This window comes from Benincasa hispida, chromosome 3 (genome assembly GCF_009727055.1).
Source record: "Benincasa hispida cultivar B227 chromosome 3, ASM972705v1, whole genome shotgun sequence".
Classification (NCBI taxonomy): domain Eukaryota; kingdom Viridiplantae; phylum Streptophyta; class Magnoliopsida; order Cucurbitales; family Cucurbitaceae; genus Benincasa; species Benincasa hispida.
Genome location: NC_052351.1, coordinates 51,423,860 through 51,447,373, shown reverse-complemented (window position 1 = coordinate 51,447,373; position 23,514 = coordinate 51,423,860). Strand labels below are relative to the sequence as shown.

General features: G+C 37.3%; 1 protein-coding gene across 4 annotated transcripts; it reads right to left on the bottom strand.

The window, feature by feature from the left end:
• Positions 1 to 9,909: 9,909 nt before the first annotated feature.
• On the bottom strand, positions 9,910 to 20,999 carry LOC120073320 (BTB/POZ and MATH domain-containing protein 4-like). Of its 4 annotated transcripts, none has more exons than XR_005480736.1 (5): positions 20,342 to 20,999; positions 11,970 to 12,315; positions 11,570 to 11,849; positions 11,239 to 11,344; positions 10,301 to 10,437 (listed from the first exon to the last, which is right to left on the bottom strand). XR_005480736.1 is itself a non-coding variant. In XM_039026089.1 (4 exons), exons 1-4 carry the CDS (start codon positions 20,725 to 20,727, stop codon positions 10,163 to 10,165), a joined length of 1,287 nt encoding a protein of 428 aa, XP_038882017.1. In that variant the 5' UTR covers positions 20,728 to 20,996; the 3' UTR covers positions 9,910 to 10,162. The 4 variants fall into 4 exon arrangements, 2 of the variants coding, with proteins under 2 accessions (XP_038882017.1, XP_038882018.1); XR_005480737.1 differs by having other exon boundaries at positions 10,328 to 10,448; XM_039026089.1 differs by lacking the exon at positions 11,239 to 11,344 and having other exon boundaries at positions 9,910 to 10,437; positions 20,342 to 20,996.
• Positions 21,000 to 23,514: the final 2,515 nt, after the last annotated feature.

Below are 23,514 nucleotides of genomic sequence, written 5' to 3'. Positions count from 1 at the left end.
AGAAATTTTGTTGAGATGGATTTTCCTTAAAATTTAAGAAAAAAAATAATCAATTATAAAATTCATAAATTAGTTAAAGGTGTAACGCTACGAATTTAGGAGGTCAAAATAAATAAACCGACATCACATCAGAATAAGAGAGTTTCTAAGGATGAAAGTATGGTTAAGAAAGGGTAAAGGGTTAAAAGAATTGAAAGTTATTGTATATATCAACAAGATGTACATTCTTTTCGGTGGCTCAATCATAGGAACTCTAAAGCTAAACATGCTTAATTTGAAGCAATTTTATGTTGGATGACCTTTTGGAAATTTTTCTAGGAAACATGTAAGGGGACAAAGTATGTTAAAAAGATTCTTGTTGGTTTGTGCAGATAGTCCTCGCTCTTAGAAAGAGTTCATAACAAGCAAGAAGCAAGAATAACGTTGTCAGATTGCAGGAGAATGTTAGGGTCATAAAGTGTCGAATCCAAATTTTGAATCTTGGTCCAAATTTTGGGCTTGGGACGTTATAGAACGATTATTTTAGTGCATCACAATTATTCTCTACGAGATTTTATATTATGAAATTTTGTCAAATTTTGTTTAACAATTTCATTACCTATCTTGTCAAATAATTGTTTCTTCAATGAAGATGATGATCTCATCGATTTTCTTTTATAATATTTTTCAATTCATATTTCAAATAAAAACTATATATATATATATATATCATTGTGTGTGTAAATTTTATTTAACAATTTCATTATCTATCTTGTCAAATAATTATTTCTTTAATGTGTGTGTACATGCCTGTGTGTTGCTATCTGATTTTCATTTGATATTTATTATTATATGATTACTATGTGATATACTAATTGTTAATTGTGAATAATATTGATTGACGCACTCCTCCTATTCTACTTCAAATAACAATCCCCATTCTATGTTTTCAATCAATTAACAAAAACGCATTAAATTTTAATAAACGAGAGGGAAATCAAAATACACAAAATTTGGTTTACTGAAAATTATAATATTACTTGATATCCATAGTCTTTCTCTCCTTATTTGTTGTACCATATTTATACCCAAACATTCAATTTGTTGCCAAATGTTTCTTTTCCCTATATGGTAGCATAATGAGGAAGAAAATAACATTAAAAAACAAACAAACGAAAAGTTGCATTCCACATTATGATATTGATCACCACAACTTAACTTAATACAAAATAAATCTCAAGAAAAACAGAAAAAAAAATATATCAAAGCTTGTTCAACCACCAAATCCTAAAAATATTGAAAAGAGGGAAAAACCTGTGATGCCACCAATAATCAATATGACGAAGAACTTTCTAAATGTATGAGCAAGACAGTGATGGCGATGAAGAAATCGAAGTAAAAAGGAAAGAAAATAAATTGAAACAATCGAAGAAAAATCATAAGGAGAGATGCACTGGAAACACGAGAGGGAAAAAAAGAGAATATCGTGAAATGAGGAAATTTTTTTTAATAAACAATAAATAAAATCCTAGATTTGAAAATTTTGTTATATTTATAAAATAATAAAAGTGTGTAATAGGGCTGCCATATAGTATCTTAAAAAGGTCACCTATTGCAAATTCCCTAAAAATAATGGAAGCATAAAAGCAATTACCGGCAACAATTTGATTTAAGAGATGAAAATTGGTGTAAAACTAATGAGAGAGTTTTATTAATGAATCAAAAGTTATTAAATACAAGGAAAGAATTTATAGAGAATTAGATGTAAGATAGGATTCTAAGAGGATAACTAAAAGGAAGCTAAAAACTAATTAGGAAACTAAAATGTAATTAACCAAGATTTATTTGAATTTACCAAATTACCCCAATCCTATTACATCATAAAATTGTATGTGTATTACCTAAAAAAAGATAGATTAAGAGAACAATTGCACGAGATTGCCTTCGCCAATTAAGAGTCTATTAGGCCATCTATGGATTAATTTATTGATTTATCATATGAAATGGGTTATTGAGTTATCTAATCATCAAGTCTAATCGACTGTCCACTAATGTTGGACAGATTCCCTTAATAGAAATTAATTGTTGATGTCAATTCTTAAATTAACTAAATAAGTGTCATGCAAAGCTTATTACTCAGTTAATTGCATTAAGCACTTGGGTTGATTAGACATTAGATTAAACCGATCTAGTCTAATCTAACCCTTTTCTATTCTTTAAGTTTCATTATCTTTCGTTACGGATGATCTTGGTAATCCTAAAGATCGGACAATAACTATAACTCAACCTATTAGCTACTCAAATTAATCATGTTTTCATTATGAATCCCAAAATACATAGCATCCATATACAACCTATGTTTTGAGACGACTAATCTATCACACTAATCGAACATACATGGCACATGAATTAAACACAAGAAATAGAAAATCAGAAAAATCATAAAGATTCATTAACATTCATCAAAATATCATAAATTCATAAACAAAGTGCCCAACAAACAGCAAAATTTCCATCTGAGGCCCTACCTAGTCATCAAAACGCAATACTCGACGTAATAATCTTCATTATAATAAAAAATACAAAGAATCCCATGGGGTTTGGCCAAGAAACCAAGCTTAGAGCTCTTAAAAAAAAATCTACAAGCCCCTCACAAATCCTAAAACAAAAAGAAATATTTATAGACATGACGACGCTACTGTATTTCTATGGGTTAACTTATTGTAATGCTACGCACAAAAGGGTCTAGGGTTGCGATGGGGGTGTGGTGTCGTCCAAATTTGTTGTTGTATAGCACATTGTGTGTCATAGTCATACTTCTTCAACTGTGCAATGCCATGCTTTTTTCCTCGAACATGGCCAGCCTAGAGGCTAATCCTAGCCAATATATTATTTTCTCGAGTCATCTTACTCTGTCGGGCTGTCAGGCGAGGTTCTTTCATTCTTAACCGAGCTTACGTAATCCTTTGTCTCATGACTCGCATCAAACATCTGTTCGACTATCCGCACCGGAGAGCATTCTTTCGCTCGCCCCTGACATTATCTTAATCGTGTGTTCTCAACTTGACGTTTACATCTTAGCTTATCTCGGCGATGTACGTCGCTCCTTCGTACATTCCACCATCTATCCTTCACCTTAGTTCTCGACCACTCGATCTTCCCATACCTCATATTGAGTCAGGACCTTGCCAGCATGAGCCCTAACGTATCACAGGGTCAGTCCTACTTTATCAAACTCGTTGTAAGCTTTCTACTTCATCTTGAGTCAGAAACTAGCTAAACTTGTCAATCGGGATGAGTTTTTCTTCTAACTGAGGAAAAACTAGTTTTCTAACGCTCAACAGGTGTCCATCGGTATTCAAGGATGCCAACCCAAACCTTAGGATGACATACAAGTTCATTTCACATAGGGACACAACTATCATGAATCGACTCTCGGGTCATTCGCATTTACATGGACCAACAGGGCAATCATCAAACGAACATCATCATGTCATGGCGACAATCGTACCGTATCGTTTGCAGATATTGTGCCGCTACCCAAGAATATGTACCAACCTCCACTCTTCTCAAGAAGTCGCAATGTCAACACATGCCATGACACACATGGTAGCTCACTTAGGCACCGAGACCCAAGGGTGGTGGAGAGTCAACACCATGCCTCCCTCTATAGTGCTTTCTGAACATTTCTTAATCTACCATCCATGCATATAGATTATGGCGAACGATCGCTCGCCAGCATAGAGCTTTCGTCTGAACTCCAATTGACATGAGATTCGATGTGTGCTTGCATATTTCCTCAATATGCATCTAACCCCAGAGTCGCTCGTCCAAACTCGCAACGAGACCCTGACTTCCAAGGTCATGGTCTGGGACCTGTCTCTTATACACATCTAGATGTGTATAAGAGACAGGAACCCCACCTTCCAAGGTCATGGTCTGGGACCCATCTGGCCCCCACTAAGCTTGTCATTGACACCACCAATGACACTGGTGCTAGTCTTCTTATTTGATGTTCAACCTGACATGTTTGCTCACTTTTCTTTGTGTGTTGGATGATGCATCATCCTCCTCAATCGCATCATGGTACTTCACTTCTCTAGTCCTTTCTTTGGCCTAATGGATGACACCCTTTTGGTTATCATCATGCATGCTTCTTGTCTTGTCCACTTCATGGAAGTCTCAACCCACTCAATCATAGTAGGGTTGAGACACTCTCCCCCATTTAACATTGTCAATGTCCTTGATGACAATATTTCGGGGTTAACGCATTCTCCCCACTTATTCCCACTATCATTCTCGATAATGCTCGCCTTTATAATAAGGTCAAGACATCCTCACCTGCTTAATCTCGTCATCATCCCGAATGACGCTTTTCCTTATAGTAGAGCCAAGACATTCTCCCCCACTTATTCTCGTCATCGTCTTCGATGACGTCTTCTTACTTTAGATAGGTTAACTGAAACTGCTCTTCCCTTTTTTTCGCGCTTCAGACCACGTTAAATTGGTACAATGCTTATAAGACTATTCCCTTTTGTGGACCTACTTGCGCCCCACTCGAGGACTTGGCTTGAAACATCTCACCAAAACATTAAACTACACTCAAGCACTTTTGCCCTCGTATCAAGCCCATTTGGTGTCAACTTTCCTGTTTCCTGAGCCACTGACAATGGAATTTTATGCCGAGATAGCCAACTCTTCTTTCCTGGTCCTTCCCAAAGATGACTCCTCCCCTTCGAGTCGGTCTTAGATACTGAGCCAGCAATTGTGGCAAAATAAGCTGCAAGTTGCTTTAACTGAAACTCATGCATGCTTTCTCTTCTTCGTGCACTTAGTTTTGCCAGATTGACGCTCATTTTCATTTTTCTGGCGACTTTACCTTCCTCTTGCGAAGCCAACCATCTAACTCTCATGAACTGGCTTACGGGACACACGTGCTCCCACCTTTCGGAGCATACTTACAGTAAGCAACCCATGCTTTCGAGTTACTTCCCTCTTCGACAGCTCTTTCTTAGCCGCAATGTCCACTTTCGAGACGCTTCTTTTCTTTTTTCTTCTTGCTTTTGCATTTTTGTCGATGACATCTCTCTTGACTCTCAACTTATCTGCTTGCAACCACTGACATCGTCCCTCGAGATGGCAATGATTCTTTTGAAGGCACCATACTTGGCTCACCTTCTATCTCTTTCCTTTCTTTCCTTTTCTTGTGCCCTAGAAACACTTCTCTGGCCATGGTGTACCCCCATGGCCACTTGTTAATTCTCTAGAAACACTTTTCTTTCTCTTTCTCTTAGACGGCCTGAAGGCCATCTTGCTAATTCGTACTTTTGCCTTGATTGTCTCATCTTTTACTTATAGATTCCCAAAAGAGTCAACGCAGACACTGCCAACGCTAACCCAACGGTTGCAATGTTGCTTCCTCTTGAATTGCACAAACATCACTCAGGCCTTCGTATACCTCAAAAGTGACCATCTGACTTGTCTTAAAAGGGATTAAGGTCTAGGTATCACCCAACCAATCTCCCATTTAGCTTCGTTTCTACCGCAAACAACAACAAACATACTTGAGCGCACAACTTCTTGGCTTATGAAGAAGTTAAGGCAAGTGAATGTCACTTCCCCAATTCCCCTTTCAAGCTCTTGTCACTGTCTTAAGAGCACATTATGGCTCGTGTCTACTCAGGGTGAGCAAACATAGACAGATTCTTTCTCTTCTAGCATTGCCCCCAATCTAACGTTCCATGAGATCTTACCACCTTTCTTCCTCTTAAACTTGTCTTCTAGCACTCAGTCTCAGACCATTTCACATCAATGGGCCACTAATGTGAAACTTCGCTTGTCAGGGCATTGGCCACTTTTTGCCTAATCTGAATTTGATTTGTTTGATTTTTTTTTATTTTCTCGTTTCTAGGACCGAACACGGAACCGCCAAACTCCTAAGCAATAGAGCTTGGTTCTTATTGACGAGTTTGACTCCTCTCAACTAAGTAACCGACTTTTAGCACTCGTTCAGATTTAAAAAGTCAGGCTTTTACGCTATCCTGTCTCTGATACGGACTACCACAACTGCCCTGTTGAACTGATACTCTTGACACACTTGTGAAGTCACTCTGATAACGAATGGGTTGTCTTCGAGGTCTGACTCAACACTCAAAGTGTAGCTCTGATACCAAATGTCATAGTCATACTTCTTCAACCGTGCAGCCCATGATCTTTTGCTCAAACAAGGTCAGCCTAAAGGCTAATCCTAGCCAATATATTCTTTTCTCGAGCCATCTTACTCTGTCAAACCATCAGACGAGGTTCTTTCATTCTTAATCGAGCTTACGTAACCTTTTGTCTCACGACTCACATCGAACATCTGTTCGACTATCCATACCGGAGAGCATTCTTTCGCTCGCCCGTGACATTATCTTAATCGTGTGTTCTCAACTTGACGTTTACAACTTAGCTTATCTCGACAATGTACGTCGCCCCTTTGTACATTCCATCATCTCTCTTTCACCTTAGTTCTCGATCACTCGATCTTCCCAACCTCATATCGACTGAAGACCTTACCGGCATGAGCCTTGACCTATCACAAGGTCAATCCTACTATATCAAACTCACTATAAGCTTCTTGCCTCATCTTGAAACATGAACTAGCTACACTTGCCAACCGAGATGAGTTTTGCTTCTAACTGAGGCAAAATTAGCTTTCCGACACTCACCAGGTGTCCACCAGTATTCAAGGATGCCACCCGAACCTTAGGATGACATACAACTTCATTTCACATAGGGAGGCAACTATCGAGAACCGACTCTTGGGTCATTCGCATTTACCAGGACCAATGGGACAATCATCAATACTAACATCATCATGGCATGACGGCACTTGCGATCGTACCGTGTCGTTTGAAGATATTGTGCTGCTACCTAAGCATATGTACCAACCTCCACTCTTTCCGAGAAGGCACAATATCGGCACACTCGTTCCACCCGACACGGTCCTTGAGTTACTCCTCCTCACAGGAAGTTTTCCGGGACACTCATCCCACAACACTCGCACATGCCTCATGTGTCATGTGGCAGCTCACTTAGGCACCGAAGGCCAGGGGTGGTGGAGAGCCAACATCATGCCTCCCCCTATAGTGCTTTCTGAATATTTCTTAATCTACCACCCATGCATATAGATTATTGCGAACGGTCACTCGCCAGCGTAGAGCTTTCGTCTAAACTCTGATTGACATAAGATTCGACGTGCTTTCATATTTCCTCAATATGCATCTAACTCCAGAGCCGCTCATCCAAACTCGCGACGAGACCCTGACTTCCAAGGTCATGGCCCGGAACCCATCTGGCCACCACTAAGCTTGTCAATGACACCACCAATGACACTGGTGCTTGTCTTCTTATTTGATGTTCAACCTGACATGTTTGCTCACTCTTCTTTGTGTGTTGGATGATGCATCGTCCTCCTCAATCACATCATGGCACTTCACTTCTCTTGCCCTTTCTTTGGCCTAATCGTGACACCCTTTTGGATGTCATCATCCATGCTTCTTGTCTTGTCCACTTCGTGGGAGTCTCAACCCATTCAGTCATAGTAGGGTTGAGACATTGTGCATTGCGCCACGTAGTGTCAGGCCTCCTTGGGGTATTTTCGTCGTTTCTCTTTTGAAGTCTAAATGCTACAATGAGCTCTTAATTAGTCCAAATTAACCCAGAATTGCTCTTAACGCTCCGAAATGCATGCATTACTCGAGTTCCTACAAATATAGATATTTGAACATATTAATCATTATAAACGAACGTGACTAGAGACAATAAAATAACTCATTTAGGGAGCTATCATTTAGTTCTCAGGTTCTAACGATATCTATACTTAAGATTGAGTTTAGAATAAACTTGAGACTCATATAACTCGCCAAAACGCTCTTTGATTACCAATATAGTCACGTCATTGAAAATATGAAAATCAATACAAAAACTCCAGGCCCACCCTTCTTTACCAATGAGATTGGATTGGAATAAGGGCTAACATTAGGTTGAAGAATTACTGCAATTACCAATCTGTTCTCTAGTCTTGTTATCTCTATCTTCTATAAGTCTTTAAAAACAGATTATTCATCAAAAAGTTCCCTTAGGTAATTGGGTACAATGATTAATGTCACGATGATTATAACTCATCATCTTCTGGGAGAGTATCCCTATAAATGAAATGCAGCAAAGCCTGCTCAGATGAAAAGCAAGAAACTGTCAGCAGACGGGAAGAAACACACCAAGACCTGCTACAAGTAAAGTGAAATAAATATTGGAAGTGACAAAAGTAATAGTTCTCAAGAGAATTCACCATAAAATCCCTAGGTTCCATTTCATATTGATAATATAGGATTTTCAATCCTGTTTTTTCATTATGGAGCAATAGTCCTTTCGGTAAGTGGAACATAGCTTCATATTCCTTGAGCAACTAGACTAGTGATATTGGTATTGTTGTAAAAGATAACATCATAGTTGATTCACTCACTTCAAATGTAGAAAAAAATAGCTCTAAACTCTCCCAACAAAGATTCATATTCCTTGGGCATTTAGACTATCGATGTTGGTGTTGTTGTAACCGATAACATCACAGTTGACTCGCTTTGGTCAAATGCAGAAGAAAAAGTTGTGAGTTATATCAAAAAGCTCTAGTTCATTTCATCCCAAACTTTGATTATCCCTTCAATATCACATCTACCTTTGTGAGAGAATATTCCTATTTCAAGATTACTTGGGATTGTGCATGGTCCACCTTCATGTTTAGTGATTTCCAATCAATCCCAGTCACCCTATATGTAACCACTGCACACTTAACACCACATTGACACCTCTAAGTATGAGAGGTAAGAAGTTGTTAAGTGGTTCAACATCATTGTCTAGTACACTTCCTTACCTTCCTTAATATGTTGTCTCTATCAACAATTTTTAGAGTATCCACCAACCACCCTCTAAGGAATGAAGTTATAGATTGCCCCACAATCAATCATAACTTTCATCTCACGTTAATCAATTCGTCCTTTCATCTCAAAGTATCAAGACTTGAAAATCCAACAAAAAGGAGGATTGGAAAATAAGACTCTATTATATAGATGCTAAGAAATGCTCTAATAAACGTATCTTCGAATTGACCCAACCTTTAGTCCTGCAATACCACGATAAAGGGATTCCCTCAAAACTCACCACAATAACAATAACTTCCTCACAATCAGTTAGTTTGTGAATTTCAAAATACATATCTACTCAAAATAGCCCTGAACTTGAATCATCTCCTCTAAAAGCGGGATCCCTCTCATGTTTCTGAACAAACCCCTCCAAGATTAGTTGATGATGCCTAGGTCCTACCTCAATGTAAGCCCTGCTGCAATAGAGAAGCCAAAACCTTCCTTGTATCATCCGACGTTTTTTTTTTTTGTTTGAACATCTACTTGAGTTGATATACATTCGACTGCTTTCGTCGACACCAAGTCTCTCATTCGTCGAAACCCTTTGAAACATTTGTCATGATACTCAATTTCTAAACATCTGTCTTGATAGTCTTTAGCTCTGTCTGTCAAATCCATATGTTCTTCCAGTCCCCTTTAAGCTATTTTTTCCAATTACACCAATATGAAATGCTCCCAAACCAATATGTAAAGCATTTCTTACAATATATTGACATCAAGAGGAGAATATTCCCTAAGACAATACAAAATGCTCCCAGCCATTTAGAGAAGACTTTTTAATCTCTCCTCCACAACTTTCCCAACAAAACAAAACAAAAACAAAAACAAATGGTCCTCCAATGGGACTTGGGAGTTCAAATTCAACTTCACACCCCTTGTTTTGTGAAAGTAAATTAAGCAGAAAAATGAGGGGTTGGGATGGGATTTGGGAGAAGAAAAAACAGTGTAGAAGTTCAATTGAAAAAATCCATTTAGTTCTGAACAAGTAAAGCTTTATTCAGTCAAGCAACATCCATTACAAAGGTTATGACATCTTCCAAAGCAATTAGTCAAAGCACAAATGCCAATTTCCTGATTCCACATACAATAGATAAACAACGAGAGCAATGCTTTCCCTTTACGTTCTCTATTGCTACAAATCTTCGCTTTTACTCGGTAGTTCTGAAGTTCATGTCATAAATGTTATTATACAAACCACAATAGTAAGTTACCAATTATGTGTGTTAGCCTTCTCTCCTTGGACTCCGTATGCAAGCGTCCCCACCATCAGAATGCTGCACCCACAGGTTTCGACTCCTTTCTCCATTTTCCCAGGTCAGTTGCCTCACGCTTCTGTCATTTGTATCCCCACCGTCAGAGAATTGAGCCCACACGCTACGACTCTTTCCTCCTCCACTAAGCTCCTCATCCTCACACCCGGCAACTGTCTTCAAAAGCTCTGACTGCAGCAACGGGCAGTTTTCTTTGAGAAACTCAAACCCATCGGATTGCATTACAGCTGCACCAAACCTTTGGACAATCAGGCTATGAATAAAGAGAAGTTGTCCACATCCAAGATAAAGAGAATAGACAACTTCAAATAATGCATATCATAGTGCATGCAAACTGGTAAAGCACAGCCGGAATAGCACTATTTTAACAGAAAGTATAACAGAATACAGCCCTATCATGAATTCAAGGAGCCCAAAAACTCAGTCTTGCCAAAATGTGACAGTATCTCAGGACATTCTGTATTCATCTATGGTAACAGTCTAACAGAATTACATAGTAAAGGTTCCACAACACACACAAAATCTCCTTAAAGCATCACTTTATTATATGCTTTAGGGAGAAGTTCTCTCACCCTTGCCTTTAGGCTGTCTTTTGTCTTTTGGGTTTTTGTGTGGATAAATTCTCAGTTTCCTGATGATGATGATGATGATAACCATGTAACTACCCTATTGATTAGGTTTGCAATTCTTCCTCCTGGAGGATGTATAATGGACTAGGGCCTATAATATTTCCTTTCAGAAAATAGTTTATCCACTAGTCAGATTCTTAGCATGAAAAAAAAAAAAAAATTAGAGGAATAATAAAGGACAAACAAGTTCCTAGTTTCTTGAGATTCTTGGTCCCGTTGTGAAGTGAAAATTCAATAGTAACTGGGTTTCCTTAAAACAAAGCCAAAGAAAAATGGGCAAAAGTTTAGGCAGACAACACTGCATCATGAATTGAAAAACCTATATTATCAACGAGTTCAAGACAGTAGAAAAAACAGGATTCAGCCACCAAAAAAACGTTTATTCAAGAAGATGCACACCAACAATCATGAGTTTCTTCGACCAATTGTAAGATGTGAGGAAGAAAAAACGGCCGGGCACACTGGCGCAATCCTAATTAGAAAAGTAATATGTCGCCCAAGTCACCTAAAAGACAAATGTTCAGCAGACTGATTCACAGAAACAAATGCTCAGCAGCGTACACAAATTTCAACTATACCATTATTCGTATTATTTCAGTCATGTTAAACATAAGAAAGATTACCGGAAAGCACAATGTTATAATTCTACTCCATGTTATGGAATATGCATAGCTGCTGAAATTGATCCATAGAATGGTAATTCTTCAATGAAAATCAGCCAAAAACATACCAACAAGATTCTCGGCAGTAAATTTTAGGCACACAGACTTCAAATCAGCAGCGTGATAGAGGTCAGCAAGGGCCAGAATATGGGATACGGAGTTCACAGATATGTCCTTGCAAAGTACAGATTCACACATCAATCTAAGTCTGGGCAAATCATATTTATCAGCAGCAGCTAACAGTTTTGCAGGTAATGAATCAGGCAAGGACGGAACTGAAGACGAGCTTGCTTCCAAGAACTCATCATCTTCTGGGAGAGTATCCCTATAAATGAAATGCAGCAAAGCCTGCTCAGATGAAAAGCAAGAAACTGTCAGCAGACGTGAAGAAGCACACCAAGATCTGCTACAAGTAAAGTGAATTAAATATTGGAAGTGACAAAAGTAATAGTTCTCAAGAGAATTCACCTTAAAAACCCTAGGTTCCATTTCTGTTACAAGAATTTCATCATTATCATCTTCCATCATATTCACAAAATCGTTCTCAAAAACAGGAGAGCGAGCAGCCAGTACTAACTTGTGAGCACGAAACTTTTCCCCAGACACATTGAAAGTGATATCTGAACCCTCCTCATTTTCCAGCAATGTACCAAAATGAGCTCCAATATCAGATTCAGGGACATGGATGGAGTGTAGTCTTGAACTATCTATTCCAGATACAACAACACCAACAGTGCAATTTATTTTCAAGCAATCATCCTTGAGGAAAACCGAAGTTTCAAGTGAAGTCCTTCGGAAGAAGCGCTTGTAGCCCCTAATACCAAAGGAAGTAACACAATAATTAATAATAAAAACTATATAAACCATAAAACAAGCTTGCATACAATTCCATTTTGTGAAAGGAAAAGGTGAAAGGAAAGCCTTTCCACAGTCACAAAATTTTTAATGTAATTATGCGAACTTTGATAATGGACTTTAAACTAAAAGGATTATTTAGGGCATGTTTGGTGAGGAATCTGAAAACAAGGAATTCAACGAAAATAAAGTTATATTTCACATTTTCACATATGTGTTTGGTAACCGATTCAGAAATTGAATTCTATTAAAACAATTGTTTAAAATGTGTTTGATACTATATTTATAAATCATAAAATTATTTGTATCCACCAACTGAATATTAGTTAACAATAAACAATTATTAATTTATTTATGAACATGTTTTATGTTAAAAAAATTTGTATAATTATTGTTTTGTAATATTATATAATTATGATACATTACATAATACATATTTTAATTTTTAAAAATGAATTATGTTTATAACATAACATACAGTATTTCTAAATGTTTTCATCTTTATTCAATATAATACTGCATTTTAAAATTTAAAATTTAAAATCTAGAGATAATGAAAACATAAAAATATTGTTTTCATAATTTAAACAATTTGAATCACAAAATCCAAAAACAATTTTTATAAACAGAATTCAAGTTGTCTGCCAAATATTTGTTGTACTCAGTGAATCTGAAAACATAAAACAACATTTGGATTGCCAACCAAAAAAACCCTTATTTTTTTATATCCAATAGCAAGAAGATGGCTAACAAGAGACAAGTGAAAAAGAAACACGTAGAAAATTAAAAATTAGTTAGTTCACTTAGTTTTAAGTTGCTCAAGAGCTGGAATATAAAATGAAAAAGCTAACGGTAGTCCACGTGTTAGGTTCACAATCCTACCAGTCACCAGAATATTAGGGAGCACAGAGCAAAATCATCAAAGATGAGAGAATTCTTGTATAACCAATATAACTGTGAATCACCGACACTCTATCCTAACTTGTATGTGCCCAACACTGATGTGCTTGACACTTTTCAGACATGGACGTTGGAAACATGTTTCAACAAATGTCAAATACTAGAATCCAGTCAACCACCTCACTGTCTGACATTGACTCAATTACAATATAGAGAGGGGGGGAAACATATTTAAAATGCTGTGGAAAAACTAAGAGTCTTCCCAAAAAAAAAAAAAAAAAGAAAGAAAGTGAGAATCTTATTGCCTGTACCACAACTACGAACAAAAAAATAAAAGAAAGGAACCTTCCATCAAGAACTTGCACTTAGAGAAAAAATTCTGGGGCACCTTCCAATTGGACTTCTCCGGCTTCATGAATCAGCTCTCATCCTCAAAGTTCAATCCATAAATGCTAAGAATGGTTAAAAACCACAGAGGGTCCTCGTGAAAAAGATGCCAAACCTAGTTAGAGACCAAGGAAATATTTCTAGACTTCAAATTCTTGAAACCCAGCACCCCCTGTACTAACATGGAGAGATTGAGCTCCACTCGACAAGATGAGATCCATCGCCCTTCCCGTCCTCTGCATACCCATATAAATTTCTTATGAGCTTTACAATCTCCTTGGCCACTTTTCTAGGACCTTTATTTAGGAGGGAGGGGGGGAACCCATAGAAAATTGATCAAGCAAGAAAGAACCCATTAAGCAAAAGTAAGGGGCCTCCTCTCGAAAGATGAGCATGTTTCTTTTTCCATAGTTTTCTACATATTTTCACAACGACCAGGCTCCAATCATCAAAGTTCAAGGGATTTCTTCAAGAAGGAATACTAATTCTCGAGCAGGTTTTTTTAAGGGGTGCAACACAAGGACTTCCTAGGTCTAGGTTCACAATTTTGCACTACTCTCGCCCAGACATGCTTAACTGGCACATTTTGATGGAATCTGGTGCACTAGAATCGGTATGGTTGCACCACTCTCTAGTCAAGATTTACTACAAAGACATGCTTAATTTTCAAGCCACATTATATGACCAAAGGGGAAGATGGTTACACAGTTGAGAAGTTTTTCACTCTGGGTAGCCAAAGCCTCCAAAGATACATCTAGTACGAAAAATTGGATTGCTAGCCAAAAACCAAAATACAACTCAATCGAGTTGATTCAATTGCATAATTATTAAATAAAGTAGTTTATTGCTTTGATTTGGATTTATCTTGCTAATTTCAGCCAAGAATGGGCCAGTATGGTATTGATTCAGACCCATCCCGATCCACATACACCCTTGTCAACAAACAATGGACATCCTTTAGACAAGACCAATGAACATTACATTGGTAGGGGAAAAACTTTGTCCATAACTTAAAAATAAAATTGTTATGGAGAAAGGATGGTTAATCAATTCATGCAACCAAAGAAAAATTTAATATGGAGAAAGCACATAGTTACTTTCTCCCAAAAAATCAATAATACCTGACCTACAAACACACAGGCATGCACACATACATATATCAAACGCTTTTGATCTTTTTTCAAAAAATAATAGGACGACCATTTTCACTAAGAGGGACAGAAGAACAACAACAAAAACCAAGATGGACACATACCCAAGCCACCAAAAGAAAAAACTAAAACAGTCTCGTAATAGGGAACTCCAGTTGTAAACTATTAGAAAAGAAATATTACAAAAAGAACTAGTCGCAAACGGCCACAAAGGGACACTAAAATGAGTCAATCTCCAAATCTCATCCCAAAACCCCTCTACACCAGTAAAAACTTGCCTCTCTATCGTTTTAACCAAACAAACCATGTTGCCAAGAATCCCAATCGAGAAAGAAATCTACCTTTACAAGGAGGGACAAGGGCCTCCTCCATTGTAGCCTGCAAACCTTAATCAAGAGACAAGGCAACCCCAAGCACCAGCAAGATTCTGTCACAATTTGTCGGGTGAAAGAAAATCTCTAAAGAATGTGGTCCAAATGCTCAAATGTCTACATGCATAGACACATCACTAAGGCCTAGGCACAAATGGACGAGGAAGATCTTTGGAAAAATATGAATGATTTGAGTCGTTTGATGAATTATGAATAGAAGCAAGAACCCAAAAGTGACTAGGACTTATGACGTAGCCTAAATAGCCTCAAATCCTCCAAGAATCAAGATTGTAAATCTTTTATTAGAATAATAATGTGTTTCATACAAGAGGGCAATGTTCCTATTTATAGAGTTTTATTACAAGTGGGGGTAAAAAGGGAATTAACTTAAAATATTGCCTAATTACCAATTAACTTCTATTATTCTTACATCAACTTATTAACTTACAACCACCAAAAACCCAAATCAATTCAATTCCAACCTCAAGAAAAGGATAAAGGTGAATTACCTGAACCAAAAAGATCCAAGATGAGAAAACTAGTTCCTTGCCTAGGATTTGAACGCTCCACAAGTTAGTGGATCAAACCAACTGGAATGTTCTTTGCATGCAATTTATTAAGCAAGAATTTGCAACAAGGCATGTAATGCTCATGGAAAAACAAGGAAACTTTATTCAAATTAATTTTGAAAAAGACATCGAGTAAGAAGTCTTCAGTAGGCACTCAACTAACCCTAAAAGTTTTGTGCTTCGGACCCTACATGTAACCCTAAATACTGCAGCCACCTGTCGACCAGGTAAAAAGACAAGATTATACGCACCCATTCGAGTGAGTCCCTGTAAGTGGGATTTTTGGAACTTCGGAGAAACTTGTAACAAGACTATTTTCTCAACTTCCCCTATCTTTTCCCAATTTGTGAATTGTTCCATTGGGTATGAATTGGATACCTATTTATGAGGGGATTATTGGGTGGGGAAGAAATCTCTTTGCTTCACATTCCCTATTTATACCATATGTCTAATATGAGGTTGCAATATACAGTCTATAGCCTCAACTTTGCCGCCCTCAATTAATTCTTTCTCTATCATTTGGGGTTTCGTTGTTTTCTCTTTCCTTTTTTTTTTTAAACAAGAAATTAAACAAGAATCCGTCAAAGGTTTCAAAGTTACTTTCGTTGTTGCAGGATTCCCATGTTTTCCAAAGGATGAGGAATCTTTATGTCTGGACTTGTTATAGTTCTCTTCACCATCTCTAATGTGTCTCTATGCCTGCCTGGCTGCCCTTATGTCTCCAATAGCCAAAACTAGTTAGAGAATGGGGTCAAGGTGTCTAGTAGCTCCTTTGCAGATGTTTTGAGAAGAAAGAAAAATGACGAGGGTATTGAAACATCCAAGAGCCCTATTATCTCAAAAGAAAAAGGGAATAGTTCGACGCTACATGATTTCACCTGGAGCACCATAATTGTATCATTTGATAAAACTTCCATAACGATTGGTTTCAAGGTAATGGTTGTTATCCTTTGTTCATTTTTTATACAATACTCGGTTTCTTATTAAAAAAAAAAAAAAAAAAAGGGGGAGCTAATGAGACTCTTCAGAGCTAGTTAATGAAAATTGCATGGTCAGTCCCTTTCAAGCCGATAGGGCCTTACTGTTGATTCAAAAGTAGCTCTTCTAGTGCAAAATAGGGGATGGGTTACACTAGGGACATTTACATTGAAATTTGAACAATGGAGCTGCTCCATACAAGGAAGATCACAGGTTATTCCCTCCTATAGGGTTGGATAAATTTAGATTTCACCCTCTTGGTATATGTGGACATGAAAATATATTTAAGTTAGAAGGCAGGAAATGTAGAGGTTTTATTAAGTATGCTACTAAAACGATTGCTTTGTCTAAATGTCTAGAAGTTGCTATCAAGGTGGCAAGAAATTGCTGTGGGGTCATCCCAGCTCAAGCTAAGTTAATGAGACCAAGTGAAAAGACGTCTCCAACTTTTTTGGTTGGATAGTCTCAATTCATGGTTGTTTCTCCCCTCAAGCAGAAATGGATTTTCACATTGACAACAAAAACAATTGGATATTTCTCAAAAACTGACAGCTCGTGAACCAAGGCAAAAGAAGTCATATTACGGATGAAATATTGGGGAAAAGGAACGCTAACTGCTTGGCAGAGAAATCATACTTGTCACCTACCTTTGCAAATGGACTTTGAAATGACTTATCCATCTAAAGGGAGCAGTGGGTACCAACCTTCTAATAAAAAGCAAAAATCCTTAGGAAAGAAGAGGAAAAAGATAGAAAAAGAAGTAAAGGGGATGTGACCTCTACGATGGAAGGGCAAATGTCTCCTTTTCAGTCCATGAAGGATTTTATTATTATCAAGGCTCTCCAGCTACTGGAGAAGATGGGTCTAAAAGGGAGGTAGGTGAGCCAAGGCCAAATGATTTGGAATGATTTGTAATTATATATAGTTGAATTAGAAGATGATTTAGGGGTAAGTCGACAGTTAGTGGCTACCAATCCTACAATGAGAAATAAAAATAAATTCTTGGGAAGGTGAATATTTGGCTTTGAGTGGCAGCCTATTGATGCTCAAAGCAGAATTGATTGTGAGTGAATTGGTTTCCTTCTTTGCAAAGCTTACTACAAACAGTGGCAACCGTTATATTCCATCCAACATTGACAAGAAGCCTATCGATGCCCATAGTAGTTCCTTGTCAGAAGATCCTTTTTCTAAAACTAAAATCAAGGAAGCTATTGATGATTTGTTGGAAGATCCTTTTGATGATTTGGTTTAAAAAGAAGATCTCCAGGTCCATATAGGTATACTAGAGAATTTTTTAAAAAGGTTTGGAACATCATTAAAATGAGGTGCTAACAGTGTTCAATATGACATTTTGAACTGTTGTATCAATGAAACATACAATTGTCTTGTCTTCTCCCTAATAGAGTGCTACCGAAGTTGCTGATTTCAAACCAATAAGTTAGATCACTATTTTGTATAAGCTTCTTGCAAAAGTTTTAGCAATAAGTTCGATCACTATTTTCTATAAGCTTATTGCAAAAGTTTTAGCTAAGAGATTGAAAAAGATCCTCCATCAAACTATTAGTAGCAGCCAATCAGCCTTCATTGCGGGAAGGTAATTCTCGACCCAATTCTAATTGTCAATGAGTTACTTGATGACTTAGTTGTTAACAAGAAGGAGTGGCCCTTCAGAATTAATTTTGAGAAGGCTCACGATATGGTTGATTGAGACTTTCTTTTTAAGGTGCTAAAGCGAAAAGGTTTCGGAATTTGCTATATTGGTTGGATTAAAGCCTGCACTACGAACCCTTCTTTCTCCATCCTAATCAACGGTAGACCAGGGGGTTAGATTCATGCTACTAGGGGGTTAAGACAAGGCAATCCGCTTGATCCTTTCTTGTTTGTATTGATGGCAGATGTTTACAATAGGTTGATCGAAAAATGGATTAGAAATGGCTTTCTCAAGGTGCTCTCCATTAGAGGTGGAGTGGTTCACATTTCTCACTTGCATTTTGATGACGGCGCGTTGCTTTCTTTGGCCCACGACTATTTTATGCTTTATAATTTAAAGAATATGGTAAGTGGATTTGAGATGACATCGGGTTTAGGATAAATCTCTCTAAACCTCTCTTGGTTGGTCTCAATATTGAAGGGGATGAAGTTTCATCAGCGACCCTGGAATGGAATTGCATTGTTAACATGTCGCTTCTTGAGTATTTGGGACAAGGTTCGGAGACTAAAAGGCAAATTAAGTAAAAGGAGGATGGAATTCCTACCTCTCTAAATGAGGGAGGCGTTCTCTTCTTGAAGCTACCTTATTTAGCATGTGTCTATACATACTCCCTTTTTAAGATGCCCAAAAAAGATTCCTTTGAATTGGAGAAATAGAGAGTTGAGAACTGCCAAAGGGAGCCACCTGACTCATTGGAACAACGAGTGTTTGCCTATAGTTTATGGAAGCCTCGAGTTAGCAACTTAATGAAGAACAATTTAGCTTTACTTACTAAGGGCCTAGAAGATTTCAGGTTGAAAGAGAATATTCACCATGATATTTTTACCAAAATAATGAAATGCCTTGTGGATAGTTCATATGTGTGGCTAAACAATGCGAGTTGGAAGGCCATTGAAAAAACATTTTTTGGCGTCTAATGGGATGCTATTAGCCATAAATTTGAGAAGTATGGATAAGAAGCTCTTCCTTTCAACTCAATGTTGAGGAGAAAATGTGATTTCTTTTGGGAAAGCGACAACGTTGGCAAGCTGGCCCATCTTGTAAGGAGGTTTAGAAGTTGGTGGACTAAAATAAAGAAATATGGCTCTTTAAGCCCTCAATGTCCTCATAATGTTATGTGGATCCAAGGAAGCAAGATTGATAAATTCTTTGCTAAGGCTTGCTGGAGTCAATTGCTATGGGATTTTAATTTGCAATGCATACCTCAGGCTCTCAGATAGCTGAATGGCTCTAAGAGCTATATTCTTATCTTTTCTCTTGGGCCTTCCTTACCTCCAAGACCACATTTATGGGTAAATTCAGGTAAAGCCAATAATTCTGAAATTTGGCTGGAAGGCAATCAAACAGGTTTTTAGAACTAGCAAAATAATGGTTTGTCATCACAATTGTATTTTTTCTAAACCATTCTCGAAATTTTCTGTGCAAAATGTTCTTATAAATTGGGAGGTCTTTTTTGTATCTTTGGGCATTTGATTCTTTCCATTAATTCAATTTTTATTTCTTGTTTGGAGGGGGGAAAATGTAACTCTGCGATTTGATAGGTAATTTAGCACACAGACAGCAGAGAGTCTGCAATAAAGCACATCCCACAGTTCCTCGTCAATTATGCCATAAGTTCATCATTGTGGATTCGACAACTTCAGTATGTGTCAAAATAATAATAGATGTTGAAATAGCATCCTTGCTTAATTTTAGCTATCAACATTGATATAAAAGGTAAAAGAAAAATCCTCTCTATATATTGCGAATCTGAAAATCTAAAACATCCTTCTTATGTTTGTTAATCGTCCTCTAAACACGTCAAAATGAATGGCAATTGAACAAACATCGTGCAACTAACCATTACCCTAGGTTCTAAATTCATTCACAGGCAACAAAAACGAGAAAACTTAAACATTAACACAAACAAAATTCTTACCACATGCTACCTCTGTACTTGAGCGTATAAGGCCCACTCTCAAGCGAGCGATCGAAATGACTATGCACCTTATGTTTTCCATCACCACTCTGGTCTACCAAAGTGAGCTCAAACAAGGCACGGACATCAGTGCCATCGCTAGCCAAGGCAATGAACACTGACACGTAAGCCGAATTATCCTCAGGATTCTTACCGTCAGGATAAAAGTATATAGCCCACTGATAACCTCCGACGGAAAAATTCTCGCTAGCAATATGCTTTCCCACGCCGATCCCCTTAGCGAGAGAATAACCCTTGATCACAAAGTTGTGGGAGCCATTGATAGTCTCAGTAACAGAACGGGAGCTGGTCGGAGAAGCTAAAGGGCTTTTGTTGGGGGAGTACATCTTCTGCTATGGGTGAAGAAATGAGATGTTCATGGGATTGAACGTGGAATTGAAACCCTAGGTCGAGAACATGAAGATGAAAAGGGAACTGGGTGTGAAGCGGATATGGAGTTTGTGAAGGTTTTGGTGGAGAATTTACAGAGAGAATGAAATGGAAGATTTGGGTAAGAACGAAGAAGGAAGAAGGATTTTGTTTTTTGGTTTCTTTTTTACTTGGCAATAGAAGTTTTGAGGGAAAGGGGAAAACCAAGAGTTCATCTCCCATAAATAAATGAAGAAATCTAGACAATAGATATGGTCATCAACTCCACAATGTATAAAATGCACTAGAGTATAAAGTTAGATTTCATTTATTCAGGCGATACGAGTCATTTTACAAATAGATTAGTTTACAAATTTAATTTTTATGATCGTTAGAAATTTAAATTTTCGTCTCTTTTTTCGAAAAGTTTAACGGTTAGAATTTAGTCTTTGTGATTTTAAAAGTTAGAAACTCCTCGTTTCATTCCTCATCCAATGAAATTTCTCATTTAATTATGTTACTCTGTTGGGCTTTGAAAAACTAAGGAACAACAGATTGATTTGGGCTTTGCAAAAAGTAAAAATTAGGTCCAAAGAGGAAAACCACTTATTGCTTTTGAAATCAGTTGGAAGCTAATACCTTGTGCTAAAAGCACAATCCACGTGAAGGAAGATCTTGACCTTACACGTTGATGATCAGATTTAATTGCAAGCACTCACTGAAATGGATTGATTTGAATGACTAACAAATGTTTACTTTTCTTTTAAATGCCAAACGAAAGAGAAAAAGAAAAGTAAGAGGATCGAAATGTTCCAAGAATGGAGATTTAGATGAAGAACCAGTGCAAGAAAGTGAAGTAGATGAAGAGGAAAGCAAAGACACCAAGGATTAACGTGGTTCGGCCCAAAAAAAAAAAGCCTACATCCACGGAGAGAAGTTGTTCATTAAGAGATGGGGAGATGATTTTCTTTTACAGAGATAAGTATCTTCTTTTTTTTTTCTTCTAATATATTTTTCTAAGTACACAAGTAAAGATTACAAAAAGATTTATAGATAGTTTTGTGTATAACTGAATCAACAAACTTTGAAGTTGATTTCACCTTCTTTATTAACAATCTCCACCTTGAAATTTAACTTCAAGTAGTTTCTTCAACTTCTCTTTGCTAACCCTCTTTTTCTTCAACCTTTGTCTCTCAGCTCAAACCCTATAATATCGAGGCATTTTTTAAGTTTGAGCCGAGTGACAGTATTGGTTAACATATCGAAAGCATTATCTGAGGTATGTACTTTTAACACTTCAGTCTGTTTATTTTCAATCTATTCTCGTATGAAATGAAATTTCACATCTCTGTGCTTCGTTATGTTGTGATATTAAGGATGCTTAGACAAATGTATGGTACTTTAATTATCACAAAAAAAAAAAAAAAAAAAAATCTTTATTGTATCTTGCTTAATCCCAAAATCACGTAGGAGCCCTTTTTGTTGGGATTGGTGTCCTAATTCTCTCGGAGTCTCGTTGTTTTGTAAAGATACACATTATTCAATGAATAAAATAAATGTTATTTAATTTTGGCATTTACTCATATCCAAAAAACAAAGTTCTTTGGTTATCTTATGCGAACTTAAGCATGTATATGTGATATACAAATGGATCATGTCTTAAGTGATAACCTAAATCGGTCTGTAGTATAAGGATTAAGGTGGGATACCTGATCCTTGTGACACTACGGATACGGCCCACTTTGTAAAGGTTTGCAAGTGTTATAAACTACTACATATGGTAGATCCTGACCATTCATGTGGAGACGTGGAGCGGGGGTGTCCTATACAAAGAGTTCGTATAAGACCTAGACTACGAGATGATTAGACTCTGTATATAATGTCGTCGATACTAGAGACTTACTTCTCACCTAAACGACCATAAGTGACACGATCTCAATCCTTAGTGTTTTGGGAACTCCTACCTTTGAGGGCGGTCATTTGATTAGTATGGGTGAGAGTGGCCAGATTGCCAACTCAACATGCCTACCTTTTTGGGGACTTGTCTGATCTGGGAGCTGGGAACTCAATTCACAAAATGGAATTCACTCCTTTCCCGAAGCAGGGATAAGTAGAGAAATTGTTCCCTTAAGGACTGATTCTGAGGCTTGAACATAGTGGCCACAACTTCTATTTGGAAGAGAAGACTCGGTCATAGTAGGACTATTACTTATGTTCATTAGAAGGATTAGTAGTACTTAAGGAAACAGATGTAACTACAGGGGCATAACGGTTATTGGCCTAGTTATACTTACGAGCGATCTGTGAAGGGTTGTCGTACTGCTGATTGGTTAAGATGGACATATAATATATCTGTGGTAAAGAGAGTTCAGCTGTCGGTCTTTAGTGGAGTGTCTGGCAGTTAACGGATGGTGGATCTCGTGACTAAAGAGTTTAGTCAGTTATTCACCTACCGTTGGAGCTTCGAGCTACAGGTCTATGAGGTCCCCTTGGTAGCTTGGATTCAGTTGAGGACTAGTTCTTGGTGTTGATTTGAAATGTTCAAATTGACAAGAGGTATTTTGATTATATATGATATAATCGGTATGATGTATAAGATACGTCTAGTAGAGGATTGATGTAAATGAGATTTACATTAAATACCATCGAATAGAAAAAGAACTATGGTTTATATGTTTCATGAGATGAAATATTAAAACTATAGGTTATAAATATAGTATGATAAGTTGGTTATCATTTATATTTTATAATATATTAATTATTGA

Coding starts and splice junctions, on each gene's coding strand:
- LOC120073320 (XM_039026089.1), bottom strand. CDS start 20,727: ATGTACTCCCCCAACAAAAGCCCTTTAGCTTCTCCGACCAGCTCCCGT. Junction 11,850..11,969: donor TGGAACCTAGGGTTTTTAAG/GTGAATTCTCTT, acceptor TCATCTGAGCAG/GCTTTGCTGCATTTCATTTA. Junction 10,438..11,569: donor TACTGCCGAGAATCTTGTTG/GTATGTTTTTGG, acceptor GGTTTGGTGCAG/CTGTAATGCAATCCGATGGG.